We start from the raw sequence: 15,847 nt of genomic DNA, 5'->3' as shown, positions 1-15,847 counted from the left end.
CCTGACTCCATTTCTTTTCCTGGGCCCTGACTTGACTTTTTAGTCTCCGGGATGACTATAGCCTTGATTTCCTTGATCCTTAGCTCATACGGTGTGATTCAAAGCTTCTTTATGAATAAACAATATAAGAGCAGGAAGAATTGAGTAGAAGCCTGTCAGAAACAACCTTTACCTTTACCCATGTCTTGGGTCATGATAGACTGTCCGTTCTGCCCTGAATGGGCAGATAATACAAAATTCTTGAGTTAAAGCATGTTTAAGCCAGTTCCTAAAATTAAATAGTGGTAGATATAGTAACTGTTCTTTGGGGGGTATGGCTTCTAATTTGGGGCTTGGGTCATCTTTATTAATTTATTCAGATTTTAGACTTTGGTGTTTTTCATGAAAAATGTGAAACTTTTTACTGATGAATACTACAATACTGGTTATTAAGTTCATGTTCTTTCTTAGGCATCTGCTCAAGAGAGTAAAACTGTTTCCGAGGCTGAATCAAGAATCTTTTGGTTAGGACTTATTGCCTGTCCAGTGCTGTGGGTGATATTTGCCTTTAGCGCGCTCTTCTCCTTCAGAGTGAAGTGGTTGGTGAGTATCAGTGAGGATGTACTGACTAATTCATTAGGATGTCTGATGGGTGATCACCATAAGCAACCATCTGTGTTAACATTAGGGGCTTGTCTTGAATAGGCAGCTCCATTACACATTTCCCAAGTTCTGTTCCCCAACTCTGCTTTTCTCTAAAAGCTGGGGAGCAGAATCCTCTTAAACACCCAGTTTCACCGATTCCCCAAGTGCCTAGCAGAATTTTGATTTAACCCATCTCGTACAGAGGTTACCATCTATTTATCACAGTATTATCTTGATGGATGTTCAGTAAACTCCAAACATGTTTAGCTTAGTTTGGAACTAACAGAGGGGTATTCTCTGAAAATATTAGTTGGTAACTTGTTCTGGTTGTCTGTTGCTTATATCGTAAATCTTCCCAGAACATAGTGGCTTAAAAATAAATTTTTATTTCCCTCATCAAGCTACAAATAAAATATAAATAATAAATAAAATAATAAAATAAATAATAAAATAAAATAATAAAAATAAAAAAATTTATCATCTCTCACAGTTTCTCTGGTGTAGGAACTGGTGGGGGGCCTGGTCTGGGAGGTTGTGGGTTGGGGTCCATGTGGTTGCAGTCAGGCAGTGGATGGAGCAGCTTCAGGCATCTCCTCTTTGTGAAGTCCCATGGCCTTTCCATGTGGTCTCACCACATGGCCATGTAGGGCTTCCTCACAGCATGGCAGCTTCATGGCAGTTAGAATGCTTCCTTGGAGGGTCACAGCTCTGACTGGGAGTGGCTCAGCTCAGACGCTGAATTGCCTTTTACAGCTGTGTGAGTTTGCTCCAGCTGCCTTCTGGGGGACTGAGACACCAGAACTTCATTTTCTCACAGTTCTGGAGGCTAAAAGCCCCAGATCAAGATGTTGGCAGGTTTGATTTCTTCCTTCTGGGGCCTCTCTCCTTGGCTTGTGGATGGCCGTCTTTCCCTTGTGTCTTCATGTGGTCTTTCCTCTATGCGTGTCTGTGTCCTAATCTCTTTTTACAAGGACACCAGTCATACTGGATTAGGGTCGACCCTAGTGACCCCGTTTTACCTTAATTACCTCTTTAAAAACCGTGTCTCCAAATACAGTGACATTCTGAGGTGCTGGGGTTAGGATTGCAACATTAGAATTTTGGGGAGATACAACTCAGGCCATGGCAACAATCTAGGCTCAGAAATCATCCTTTTGTCACCTGTCCACATTCAGGGGAATGGGAATTAAGCTCTGTAGCTTGATGGGGGGAATAAGAAAGTTCTAGAAAAGCATGTGAAACAGATATTACTACCATGTTTGGAAAATATGATCTGTCACTTGACCCAAACGTGATTCTTGTTCTTTTCATAGTTGAGTTTATCTCACATAACATTTCTTGATACCAGGAATATTTTGGCTTTAATTATGTTTTTCCCCCATATTTTGAATATTTTCTTGTCTCTGTTTTGCTATATAGGCTCTTTTTTTCTTTGTGTGTGCACATATATGCTTTCCCTTTTGGGATTTGGGAGGTTTATTGTGTATTTTTAGTTTTTCTTGTAGGTCTCTCTTCTATAGTTTGTATCACACCCTCTTTCATGGATTGGGAAATGTAGTGAGTATGTCCTGGTTTCCTGCTGTGAAGATGGCACAGTTAACACCCATGCTTTTTCCCACCTCTCCTCCCTGCTTCTGCCTTTGGATTTCTGTTGGTTATAGGCTTATTTTAGTTGTTTTAATTGTACTTAAACCTGTTTCTTGATCTCTAGAGTCTGTTAGAAGGGGAACGAGAGAAACACTCTTCTGTCCCTTCTGTTGTTTCTTCCCTTCCTCTTGCCCAAACTCTGCCTCCGGTATTAGTTTTGTCGTCAAGGTTTAACAATTACCTTTTGAAATGATGTTTCTTACTGGGTGTTCATTCTTTGACCTATTTAAATACACTGATTCGGTTCTATTAACTGCAGCTTTTCCTTTTACCTCCTGGTTGGCTAAATTTCATTGTTGGGTGATTTTTTTTTTTTTTCCTAAAAACTTATAGATGTTATTTTCCTTTGGCTCTGTCATATTTAATAATATGAGCCTGTTGGGGCGCCTGGGTGGCTCATTTGGTTGAGCGTCTGACTCTTGACCTCAGTTCAGGTCTTGATCTCAGGGTTGTGAGTTCAAGCCCTGTGTTGGGCTCCATGCTGGGCTTGAAGCCTACCTAAAAAAAAATAAAAAAAAAGAATATGAACCTGTTGACTTCATTCTTTTTTTAAAAATTTTTAAATTTTTTTATTGTTAACTATTTTCATTTTTAAGTAATCTCTACACCCAACAAGGGGGCTCTAACTTAACCTCCCCGAGATCAAGAGTCGCATGTTCTACCAACTGAGCCAGCCAGGCGCCCTCCTGTTGACTTCATTCTTGATCAGTGACGTGGCAGGGTGGGTCACAGGTTCTTTCTCGCAGCTTTAGAAGACATTACATCATTATTGTTTTATATTGAATAGTACAGAGAAATCTGAGGCCAGGTTCACTTAACCTGCATGTAAGTGAGTGCATCATTTCTCTCCCTGAATGAAGAAATTGTTTTTTTTTAATTCTTGAGTTTTAAAAAAATCCATAGTATCCTTGTGTTTATCTTTCTATATTGATGTTTTAGGAAATTACGTGCTCCTTGAATATGTAGATGCAGGTTTTGCTTTGAATCAGGACAGTTGTCTTCTGTCAAGTGTTCACATTCATTTATGTTTTATTTTTGGGCTTCTCTGATTCTGAGCGACCAGTTATCTCTCTGTTGGGCCATTTTTTTATCTGTTCGCCTCTATCATCTTTCATTTTTTCCCAGGCTTATTCAATCAGCAAGTCTCCTTAGGACTCTTCCAGATGCCAGAGCTGTTCCAGGCCCTGAGGTGCGGTTGGTGACCAGCTAGACAAGGTCACTGCTCTGGTAGAGCCTCTGTGCTGGTGGAGCACGCTGGAGAGGACAGGGGTGAGAATAGTGGTCACTCCCAGTGGGTGGGCGGCAGCAGCTTCCATGTGCACTTCCTTAGTTCGGCCAGCCCCATTTTCATCTCCACCTCTTGCCCTACGTTACCTTCACGCTCCTTTGAATTCTTTTAAGTTCTTCCATAGGGTGAAGTGTTCCCAGAAATGCTCTTATTTTGGGGGGCTATATTTCAGAATAGATTCTTCACCTTTTACATACTATATTCCTTTCTTACTATTTTCTCCTCCTCCATCATCATCATCTTCCTCCTCATCTTCTTCATTTTTTTCTTTTTCATCATTTTCTTCTTCATCATCATCATCTTCCTCCTCCTCCTCCCGCTGCCCCTCCTCCTTCATAGTTTTGCATGGATGCCTTTCCCTCTTTCCCTTTCCAGTTTGCTCATGCTTGCAGTAGCAGCTCTGTCCAGACCTCCTCTCCATGCTGGCTTAGTGCGGGTGAGTTCTCCTTGACTGCCTCCGGGTGGTGTCTGAGACGTCAGGGCTCTGCTCTGGGCTAGAGCGAGAACCCTGGCTTTCGTGGCCTGAGGTGTAGGTGTAAGGAAAGGGCCGCACCCCGGCCTCTGGCTGCCTCACTAGCTTGCTTGGGCTTTGCCTTCTCTTAGGTAGTGTGGTTCTTTCTCCTTGGGTGGGCGTGTGCTTCATGCCGGCGCTACCCTCCTGCTTTAGATCGTTTGTGAGGCCCCGGAGCCTTAGCATACATCTGGGGGAGTCAGCCCCGTCCTTCCCTAGCACTGCTTCCACTTCTCTAAAACAGAGCTGGGAAGGGTTATGTGGAAGGTGGTTTGGGATCCCATCACTCAGCCTCTCCAGGAACCTCTTCCTACCCCTGTCCCGCTGAGAACATGGGCTTGATGATTGCTGGTCCTTCTGTGCTTCTCCTTCTCCTTACCAGCGGGGCATCTCATTGCCGGCTGCTGGGATTGTTGCCTGTGTTGTGTGGTCGGCGGTTGGGAGTCATGTCTCTTTCTGCATTTTTTCTCAGGGCTGTCTATATCCTTTGGACTTCTGCCTCCAAGGTGTTGGGGGTGGTGATCATCAGTGAAATTTCCGTTAGAGGGTCTTTGGAGAGTTAGGAGTTGCGTAGAGCAAAACCAAGCTGGCTTTTTCTCCGACCACCAGCAAACACTCCCCCGCCCCCGCTTTTTTTTTAAATGTTTACTAGTACCAGCTCATTTGCCTTTTTTTTTAACCTATTTTTTTAAACCTCTTTTAAACCTGTATATTTAAAAAATATGTTCTATATTAGGGATAGAGAGATCTTGATGTCTGGTTTCACTACACCATCTTAAACCAGATGTCTGCTTGTTTTAACTTATAAATAGATTTTAAAATTTGTTGCGGGACCCATGCTCAGTCTGTGAATTCAGGTGGTCCCTGGCATGTTAGGAGTGTCCCAGTTTGAGAAGCAGGAGAAGTTGAAAGAGATTTATTTAAATAAAAATATAGTTTTATGTTTATTTAGGTAACCAGCAACCTTGTATAATTCTAATGTGTTTATTTCTGTGAAACACAAGTTTTAAACAGCAAGTATAATTCCACTTTTACCAAGAATTTGTATCTATTCCTTAATTAAACATTCAAACCCTTTAACTTCCTTAAAATCAGCTGCATAGCTTGTTAAGGGTTAAGGAGAGTAAGTCTGGATTGGAGAGAAATACTCTGTTTAGCTGTGTTGCTTTTTAGGGATAGAAACATTTCCAGGGTAATCCTTTTAACAACAGATGGGTTGATGAGTTGTTTATTCTAGAGCAGGGGTTGGCAAACTATGGCCTGTGGGCCTAATCTAGCCCAACACCTGCTTTTGTAACTTTTTATTGGGACCCAGCCTTTCCTGTTTGTTTACATATTGTCTGTGGCTGCTTTGGGGCTTGAATGGCAGAGTTGAGTGTTTGCAACAGAGATCACATGGCCCGCAAACCCTAAAATATTTATCTGGCCTTTAACAGAAAAACTGCCAACCACTGTTCTAGAGTTACCATGGGACCTCCTCCTTACATTGTCCTAATTAACTTTTCTTCCATTATATTTAAAGAGTAGGCTTGAGTTTCTTATTTTCAGTCTTTAATGTTCTTAGTGGGATCACCTGTAGGTTCCCAGATGTGGCCACAAGGAAGAAGCCACTCTGCCAGAGTGCATTTCCTCCTAGTGCTTCCCCTGCACCCTGTTCTTCACAGGAGGCAAACACCTGTTGATTGCTGCCTTGCCCTTGTGGCTCTTTTCCCAGAAGCCGATTGTCTCTCTTTCTCTCTCTCTCTCTCTCTCTCTCTCTCTCTCTCTCTCTCTCTCTCACACACACACACACACACACACACACACACACACACACACACACATTAGCATAGAGCAGATTCCTCTGCATGCTCTCGGTTTACTGAGGTTGATCTCTTGACCATTCTTTTTTTTTTTTTTTTTTTAAAGATTTTATTTATTTGAGAGAGAGAGAGCATGAGCAGGGGGAGAAGCAGACTCTGCTGAGCAGGGAGCCCGATGTGGGGCTTCATCCCAGGCCCCTGGGATTATGACCTGAGCCTAAGGCAGATGCTTAAGTGACTGAGCCACCCAGGCACCCCTTTTCTTTCATAATTCTTAAAGGAATAATTAACATTTGAGTCTCTTCTGAATCTCATTTTTTTTATATCTTTATTTGCAGACCCATGGAAAATACTAGAGAGAGAAAATGGTCCCTCCACTGCATCCCCAGGGGCTAGCATGGGGACTGGTGTATAGCGTATGTGTGTAATAAATATTTGTGGGTGGATGATGAGTGCCTTGTGCTCATTAGGTATGGGATGGGTCTGTTCTGACAAGTTAAGGAGTCTCATTGGCACAAGCCCCACCCACGAGCTTCCTTTTCCTTCTCTTTCCCATGACAGTCTGCTTTGTTTGTTGCACGGAAAAAGGTCTTTCAGTTTGAGGCCAGTAACCACTAATCATTTTTTTCTCTCCCAGGCAGTGGTTATCATGGGCGTGGTGCTGCAAGGTGCCAACCTGTATGGTTACATCAGGTGCAAAGTGGGCAGCAGGAAGAACTTAACCAACATGGCTACATCTTACCTCGGAAAGCAGTTTTTAAAACAAGTAAGTGTTTTCTGCATGTTTCGTTTTGATGTGGTCAGTGACTAATGCAATCGTTTCTACTTCTTACAGAGTTTGATTTTTAGGAAATACTTAAAAAATAAGTTTTTTAAAGCCCATATTTAAGTATGAGATGATGATAAAGTTATGTTAATTACTCTTGACTTTTAGGACATTCTAGAAATGTGTTGTCAGTGCCCTGAAATTATTTTATTTTTTCTTGATTTATTACTATTTTTTTAGAAAAAATTTATTATTTATTATTTTTTTTAAGAAAATTTGGAGGGTGAGGGGCAGAGCGGGAAGGTGAGAGAGAATCTTGAGCAAGCTCCATGTGGAGCTTGATGGGGGCTCAATGTCATGACTCTGAAATCATGACATGAACCGAAATCAAGAGTCCGACTGAGCCACCCAGGCACCCTGCCCTGAAATTTTTTATTTTATTTTGTTTTATTTTATTTATTTTATTTCATTTTATTTTATTTTATGGTTTCCTTTTTTAAATTTAAATTCCCTTAATTAACATATAGTGTATTATTAGTTTCAGAGGTAGAGTTCAGTGATTCATCAGTTGCATACAACACCCAGTGCTCATTCCATCACGTGCCCTCCTTCATGCCCATCACCCAGTTACCCCAGCCGCCCCTCCACCTCCCCTCCAGCAACCCTCAGTTTCTTTCCTATGATTAAGAGTCTCTTATGGTTTGTCTCCCTCTCTGATTTCATCTTGTTTCATTTGTCCCAGGTTTTTTTTTTTTTTTACTAACCAGAATCATGCTGTATGTATTGTTCTTTGATGTGCTTGTTGATGTTCTCAGCCTAGCACACTCCCTTTATCCATTCTATATTCCACAGAAATAGTGTCACTGTTTGGGTTGCTTCATTCTGCTGTTATAATTATGCTCACTTTTGTGCACAAACTTGAGCACAGGGGCTGGAATTTGAGGGGAAGAGTGCCAGTTTGAGCCCTTGGCAGTCTGAGGTGAAGGCGTGTTGACTTGGCATTGAGCAGGTAGCAGGCCGTGCATGCTGACTTGGGCAGGAGGGCAGCTGGACTGTGAATTTTAGACCACTAGGCCAATGGCATCCTGTGTGACAGGGACGTGGCTGGTTTTGCTTTTAACTTTTGTTTTTCTGGGAAACTCGATCTCTCCTATTCTAAATGAAAGCCTTGCTGGATAGAGTATTCTTGGCTGTAGATTTTTTCCTTTTAGCAGTTGGAATTGATCATGCCACTCCCTTCTGGCCCACGGAGTTTCTGCTGAAAAACCCACTGATAGCCATATGGGGTTTCCCTTGTATGTAACTGCTTTCCTTTCTCTTGCTGCTTTTAAAATTGTCTCTTTCTCACTACTTTTGGCCATCTTATTTACTTTGTGTCTTGGTGCAGACCTCTTTGGGTTGGTTGTGTTGGGGGCTCTCTGTGCCTCCTGGATCTGGATTTCTCTTTCCTTCCCCAGATTCAGGAAGTTTTTAGCTATTATTTCTTCAGACAATCTTCTGCCCCCTTTTCTTGCTCTTCTCCTTCTGGGATCCCTATCATGCAACTGTTATGCTTGACAGTGTTGCTGAGTTCCCTGGGTCTATTCTTATTTGCATATTTTTCCCCTCTCATCTGCTCAGCTTGATTACTTTCCATGACTCTGTCCTCCAGGTGGCTGATCCGTTCTTCTACTTCCTCTTGTTTGTGGTTTATTCCAGGTGGTCTATTTTTATTTCCATTTAGTGAGTCCAATAGCTCTGATTGGTTCTTTTTTACATCTCCTATCTCTTGGTGGAGGGTCTTATGGAGGTCCTGCACTCCTTTCTCAATTCTAGTGAGTATCTTTATGAGCATTACTTTAAATTCACTATCAGACATATTACTTATCTCTGTTTCGCTTAGGTCTCCTGCTCTGATTTCGTTCTGTTCTTTCATTTGGGACATACTGCTCTGTCTCCTCAATCTGTCTATTGCTGTGTCTGTTTCTCTGTGTTAGGAAAGTCAGCTACGTCTCCTGCACTTGAAAGTAGTGGCTTTCTGAAGAGGAGGTCCTACGGTGCAATGTCTCGTTTTCAGCAGAAAATGGTGCTTCGGGGTGTCTGAAGGGTGTCCCCTATGTGTGTTGCTCTAGGGGTGTCCTGCTCTTGTGGCGGCGGTGTGTTTGCCTTCAGTCCAGCCTGCGATGGCTCTCTGCCTGTTGTGGGCAGAGTCTGGTGCCCGTGGTGTTCGTGGGCCGGTCCAGGGCTGCCTTGGGCTTGCGTTGAGGCAGACCAGGTGTTTGCCAGAGATGCAGTAGCACCAAACTGCAGGCACTGTCCGTGTGTCGTCCCCTGAGAAGCTTTTGTTGTGGGTGAGGCCTGCAGTCAGACGAGCTGCCTGCCGCCAGCCCACTCCTGGGCTCACAGACTGGTGTGTGGTTATCTTTCCCTCTCCCTGGAGCAGGACTCACTTTGGAGTGGTGCTGGCCCTTGTCTGGGCTGCACACACACTGCCAGGCTTGTGGCACAGCTTTGATGGGATCTTGCCAAGAGCGATTGGTGGGGGTGGATCTGCTTCGCTGTGGCCTGTTGTTTATGCCGGGCTGCAGAGAGTCTGTTCTGCCAGTTTTCGGGCTGCCTTCTGGGTTATTTATACCGACGTGGGTGTTCTCTAGGCAGCCACGCGGCAAGAGGTCAGCCCAGGGACGTCCTACTCTGCCATCTTCCCAGCAGTTTCTCCCTGAAATTATTTTAAAACCAGGAATAAACTATCATTGATAACAACTTATATTTTTAAAAAACTCCCTTAAGTTCAGTAGCTTTCGATTAATTCTGGTGGCTCTAAATGAAGTTTTGGAGAATGTATATTATGATTTTAGGATTTATGGTAAGAACAAGTAGAAACATAAGACTGTATCATTAAAGATTGTTTTAGAGTACTCAGATTTGTTTGTTTGTTTTTTAGAACATAAAGATTTTACTATAGCTCCCCAATATGAAGATTTAAATCAGGGATTTCAGTGGAATAAGTACTATTCGTAGGTGAATAGTTAACAGTTAAATCACTTGGGAGAGTTGATTAGGTACTTTGTATGATACCTCACATTTGTTTTTAGTGCAGTAGGTTGGGCAGGTAATGTTTACAGGACAGTGATTTTCAAACTTGAACCTGCCTAAGAATCCCCTGCAGGGCTAAAACAAAGATGGCTGAGTCCTACTCCCAGAGCTGACCTGGCGGGGTCTCACAAGTTCCCAGGTGGGTGGTGGTCCCAGGACTATGATGCTGGTGGTCCAAGGACTACATTAGATGGCTAGAGCCCTGACAGATTGAGTGACTTCATAAGGATATACAGCTAATACGGGGAACTTAGCTAGGGCCTAACCCACTCTTCTCTCTTGAAATTCATTGTTCTTTCCATTCTGCTGTACAGTTTCTCTTGTATAAATGATGAAAAGTCCAGAAAACGAATAATCTTGTAGGGACACGATTCTCTGCCTGAAGGACTTTTGCACAGTCCCAGCTAGACCTTTGCAGGGGTCTACCGTATGGTAATTGTCAAGTGTGTGTTGAATAGTTTTTTCCCTTTGGATTTTTAGCGTTTATGAGGCAGGGAGGGACATTGAATACAGGGAAATTGAGCCTTGACCCTGACATAATACGGGTCGGGCAGTAGAGTTGCATGGCACCTGGTGGTATTCAGCTAGCATAGGACCGGCTTGCTGGACATCCCGGGGGATCCTTTGATGTACTTCTCCACCTCGCCAACGTTTTTAACATAATCGGGCCATGCACTGTGAGGTAGTAGTGTAGAGCTGGTCCTGCTTACAGACATGGGATGTTTTCCTAGTGCTTTGAAGGCTGGCATGTCAAGTAGAATAGTTCTCACTATGAAGGAGTTCTTTCTCTTTTGCAGAACACCGGAGATGAGCAGACTTCCTGAAGAGAGTGAGAGCAAGCTCATGTGTGCTGTTGCACTGGGGAACAGCTGAAGAGATTCTTGACTCTGAGGCTTTTGGAACTCAGTACATGTTGCAAAGAGGAGTGTTGGGTTTGTTTTTCCGGTTTAAAATTTACTTTAAAAAAATGGAAAGTTTAGTTTTCATACCAAGTTTTTATTCTCTTTCTAGCATTTTGGGGCTTGAAAGTATGGTGTGGCCAGGAACATTGTCAAAATTGGTTCCTGGCATATACATAAATGCACATAGCCCTGTAATGTCCGTATATCCCAAATTACTGAAAGTGCGTTCGTGTACGTACGTAATGGAGACCTTTGCATTTGGATCCATAGAATATAGGAGGATGTTCTCGGTCTGTCTCAGAAATCTAGGTGTGTACATATTATTTCTGTAGATTATTGTCAGAAGAAAGTTTTGCTTCCATGGGAAGAGTGAGCACTTTGGCTCACGTGTAAGTTAGAGATAATTGCTAATTTTACAACTTAACGTATACTTCGCAATGAAACGTCTTAGTTACTCACAGGCAGGTAAAAAACAAATTTGGGCCAGTGGTTTAACTAGTTTGTAAATTTTATTTTTATTTGTAATAACTCGTGTCCTTAAGGCCCAATTAATATAAATGGAATTTTCACAGTTTATGGTTAGGGGATTCCTTAGAGATTGCTGCTGTTCTATTTATTTTTTGGAAGGGAAAGCCAGATTTTACTTTAGAACTTCCTAGAAGCTCTTCAGTGGGGCTTGGCCAATGAAATCTATCTTTTATCACTAAAAGAGTATTATTCTTATGTCATAGTGAGAATAATCATTTAAATACTTGGCATAATAAATGCCTAAAAGACATTTTATTGTATGAATCTATTTTTTTTTCTTGCTATAATGGGGATATTGTAAATCATGCCTTTGTATTAATGGTATTTCTTAAAGCAATATATGTCACAATCCAGGAGGGGTTGTAGGAGTCTATAAATTCTGTTGCAGGTTCTGTAAACTTTGTTGGTGTCTTTTAACCAGCAGATTATTTTGTGGAATGTATTTATACATTGTTAAAAATTTTAAAAAGATGTTTAATTGATTAAGTGTCTTTATTGGAGTGATAGCTTTTGAAGGTGCATAACTTTATATTTGTATAAAACCCTACCGTTTACAAAGCACTTCAACATGTGTAATCTCCTTTCATCCTCACGACAAACCGGTTACGTGTGATACGTGTTTACAGCTGATGAAACTGGCTTTTAGGTTTATCGAGTGCCTTGTCCAAGGAAACACAGATTATAGGAAGACCCGCCAGGATATATTATGGTTTTTAGAGGAAATATTTGTCTCTGAATGTCCTTTGTTTTCTTAGGAATCATTAATTTATTAAGTGTTTATTTGCCATTTTGCTTATACTTGTCTGGTGAGGCAAGTTGATACCACGTAAAGATGTGTGTTGAGTCGGAAAGCTCTAGACTAAATCTTTGGTGCTGAGAGTCTGACTGGGGCCACACTGGTATGGTACGTGAGGTAGCTGTGTCGTTATCTGAACCTGTAATCCTAAGCCAAACAGGAATTGAGTTTTGGAATATGCCTGTGGCACAATCTACCACTTATTTCCTAAATTCAGTTTTTATCTTCAACAGGTTTCCCCCTTATTAGCAGGGACAAGGGAACAGACAGCTTTCCTCAGATTTTCCTGCATCTCGGTATGGCCGTGTGACTGCGTTCTGGCCAATGCATGCACTTGCAGGAAGGATTCTTAAAAGGAGGGGCCTAGGGGCACCTGGGTGGCTCAGTTGGTTAAGCATCCGACTCTTGATTTCGGCTCAGGTCATGATCTCAGGGTCCTGGGATTGAGCCCTGCTTGGGTCTCTGCGCTCAGCGGGGAGTCTGCTTGAGTTTATCCTTCTCCCTCTACCCCCTACTCTCTCTCTCTCTCAAATAAATAAATAAATAAAATCTTAAAAAAAAAAAAATAAAGAGGGGCCTACCCATCCCATCCCCTTTTGTCCTTCCTGCTAGCTGAAATGTAGACATGATAGATGGAGCTTGAGCAGCCATCTTGGACTGTGGGATGGAAGCCTCTTTTTTTTTTTTTATTTTTTTTTTATTTTTTTTTTATTTTTTAAAGATTTTATTTATTTATTTGAGAGAGAGAGAGAGAGAATGAGAGAGAGCACATGAGAGGGGGGAGGGTCAGAGGGAGAAGCAGACTCCCTGCCGAGCAGGGAGCCCGACGTGGGACTCGATCCAGGGACTCCAGGATCATGACCTGAGCCGAAGGCAGTCGCTTAACCAACTGAGCCACCCAGGCGTCCCATGGAAGCCTCTTTTTATGAATAACAGAAATAAGGTAGGGATTGTCTGAGTTCTCCCTGACAGGGATAGCAGCCCTGAGCTGCCTGTCTGAATTTTTAGGTGAGAAACAAACTTCTCTCTTGTTCAAGTGTTACTGTTTTGGCTTTTCTGTTCCTATAGCTTAACGGAATTCTTATCAGTACAGTATATTTTTAGCATCCTCTATAATGGTTTCTGTAAGTATAGCATTTAGGATGTAATAATTCAGTAAACACATATTTGTCCTTTTCTCTGTGTGGTAATTAAGCTGCTGTTACTGGTGCTAATGAATTCAGCGGTTCCAGATGCCATTGCTGCATAAAAATTTAGTGGTATAAGACATTTTGTTACGCTTACACGTGCTGTGGGACAGGAATTTGGAAATGGCCTGGTGGGGACAGCTTTTCTCTGCTATACAGTGTCTGGGGCTCAGCTGTAGGCCCGTCTTTACACATTGGCTAGGGGCAGGAAACTCGGGGGGTGTCTTTAGCCAAGGGTCTGGAGGTTGATGTTGGCTATCAGCTGGGACCTCTGCTAGGTTGTTGTTGGAACACCTACATTTTTTTTTTTCTTTAAAAGATTTTATTTATTTGACAGAGAGAGAGGGATCATAAGTAGGCAGAGTGACAGGCAGAGGGAGAGGGAGAAGCAGGGCCCCTGCTGAACCGAGAGCCTGATTCGGGGCTCCATCCCAGGACCCTGGGATCAAGACCTGAGCCGAAGGCAGACGCTTAACTGACTGAGCCACTCATGCGCCCCAGGAACACCTACATCTGTGACGTCTTTGTGTGGTCTCTGTGTAGGCTTATTTGGGCTTCTTCGCAACCTGGTAGCTGGATTCTCAGAGCAAGCTTCCCTAGAGAGCAAGAGAAGCACATGGTGTTTTTACGACTAGTCTGAGACTCCACCTAACATCACCTCTGCTCTTCTCTGGTGGTTGACACGGTCGCCAAGGTCCCCCTGAGTTCAAGGGAAGGGTACGTGGTGGACCCAAGCTTGATGAGAGGACTGTCAAGATTACATTATAAACAAGGTTATGTGGGCTGGGAGAGACTGTGAGCCTTCTTTGGAAAGTAAAATCTACCACATCTACTTTAATCATTTCATCAAGACTGAAAAGTTACTTGGGAGAGGCCGTAGTGAGCATTATTTTCTTTTTTCTCTTCCCTGGGTCAGCCTTGAGTACAGGTGAACTGGCCGCATGGTGCCATTAAAATGAAAGCAACATTGCATTTTATAGCTCCCAGAGTACCTATGCTTGGACCACACCTCTGAAATAAATAGGCCAGTGTGTGTGTGTGTGTGTGTGTGTGTGTGTGTGTGTGTGTGGTAGCATATTCCACCGTAGTGTAGGTACTATGATCCTTTTAAATTTGTATAACTCTTTATGTTTTTTTTTTTAAAGGAGTCCCATTTTCTTTTTTTAAGATTTTTTATTTATTCATTTGAGACAGATACAGAGACAGAGCATGAACAGGGGGAGAGGCAGAGGGAGAGGGAGAAGCAGACTCCCCGCTGAGCAGGGAGCCCGACGTGGGACTTGATCCCAGGATCCTGGGATCATGACCTGAGCCGAAGGCAGACGCTTAACCATCTGAGCCACCCAGGGGCGCCCCTTGTATAACTCTTTAGAGCTCATCAAAATTCTTCTGTATGTATGATCTCCTTTTTTTTTAATTTCAATTTTTAATTTAAATTCTAGTTAACATAGATGATAAAATTGGTTTCAGGTGTAGAATTTAGTGGTTCATCACTTACATACAACACCCAGTGCTCATTACAACAAGTGTCCTCCTTAATGCCCATCACCCATTTAACCCATCCCTCACGCGCCACCCTCCATCAATCCTGTTTGTTCTCTGTCTTTAAGAATCTCTTACGGTTAGCTTCCTTCTCTCTTTCTCTCTCTCTTTTTTTGTCCTTCCCCTATGTTCATCTGTTTTGTTTCTTAAATTCCACATGAGTGAAATCATATGGTATTTGTCTTTCCCTGACTTATTTCACTTAGCATGATAGACTCTAGCTCCATCCACGTTGTTGCAAATGGCAAGATTTCATTCTTCTTTATGGCTGAGTAATATTGCATTGTATATACACCACATCTTCTTCATCCATTCATCGGTGATGGACATTTGCGCTCTTTCCATAATTTGGCTATTGATAATGCTGCTATAAACATCGGGGTGCATGTGCCCCTTCGAATCAATATTTTTGTGTCCTTCAGGTAAATACCTGGTAGTGCAATTGGTCGGTTGTAGAGTAGTTCCTATTTTTAACTTTTTGAGGACTTCCATACTGTTTTCCAGAGTGGCTGCACCAGTTTGCGTTCCCGCCAACAGTGTAGGAGGGTTCCCCTCTCTCCGCATCCTCGCCAACATATATGATCTCATTTGATTTGCCTCATAACCTCAAGAGGGAGGAAAGACCATTAATCGCCTCATGTTACAGATGCATAACTAGGACTGAGATAAGTAAAGTAAATTTTTTAAGATTTATTTATTTTACAGAGAGAGAAGAGAGCATGTGCGAGCAGGGGGAGGGACAGAGTGAGAGGGGGAGAGAGAGAGAAGCAGAGTCCCCACTGAGTACAGAGCCTGACATTGGGCTCAATCCCAGGACCCTGAGGTCATGACCTGAGCCGAAATCAAGAGTGGGGATGCTTAACCGACTGAGCCACCCAGGTGCCCCGTGAGATAAGTAAAATAATTTACTGAAGGTTGCATGTAGTAGAGATAGTAATGCTCACCAATTAGTCCATTTGTTCTACATTTCCCAACTCCCTTAATTAATTGAGCCCATGTGAGTAGTTATGGCCATGAAATGTGAGTGAAAGTGGCCAGTGTCATTTCTGGGTGAAGAAGGGGAATCTCTAATCTTTCCTCCTCTTTGGGGGCAACCAGTGGTGCTCAAGATGGCAGACCCTCAGCCAGCCTGGGTCCCAGGGTGACTTGTAGAGCAGAATCCCCCTGCCAACTCCTGTG

The 15,847-nt window shown here is 42.8% G+C and overlaps 1 protein-coding gene across 8 annotated transcripts in view; it reads left to right on the top strand.

The window, feature by feature from the left end:
• The window catches only part of TVP23C (trans-golgi network vesicle protein 23 homolog C), a 45,497-nt gene that overhangs the window by 13,293 nt on the left and 16,357 nt on the right, over positions 1 to 15,847 (top strand). For 5 of the 8 annotated variants that reach the window (XR_013446018.1, XR_013446017.1, XR_013446019.1 and 2 more), the window contains exons 5-6: positions 451 to 582; positions 6,510 to 6,638. Coding sequence is in view for 5 of the 8 variants with exons in the window: in XM_078067937.1 (XP_077924063.1) it covers positions 451 to 582; positions 6,510 to 6,638 (261 nt within the window). In the remaining 3 variants the exon portion in view is untranslated. Of the gene's footprint in view, positions 1 to 450; positions 583 to 6,509; positions 6,639 to 10,510; positions 11,705 to 15,847 lie in introns of those variants that run through there. The other 3 variants (XM_078067939.1, XM_036071843.2, XM_078067940.1) reach the window with 3 other exon arrangements.

The sequence above is a fragment of the Halichoerus grypus genome, chromosome 2, assembly GCF_964656455.1.
Source record: "Halichoerus grypus chromosome 2, mHalGry1.hap1.1, whole genome shotgun sequence".
Taxonomy (NCBI): domain Eukaryota; kingdom Metazoa; phylum Chordata; class Mammalia; order Carnivora; family Phocidae; genus Halichoerus; species Halichoerus grypus.
This window is presented reverse-complemented; position numbering and strand designations above follow the sequence as displayed.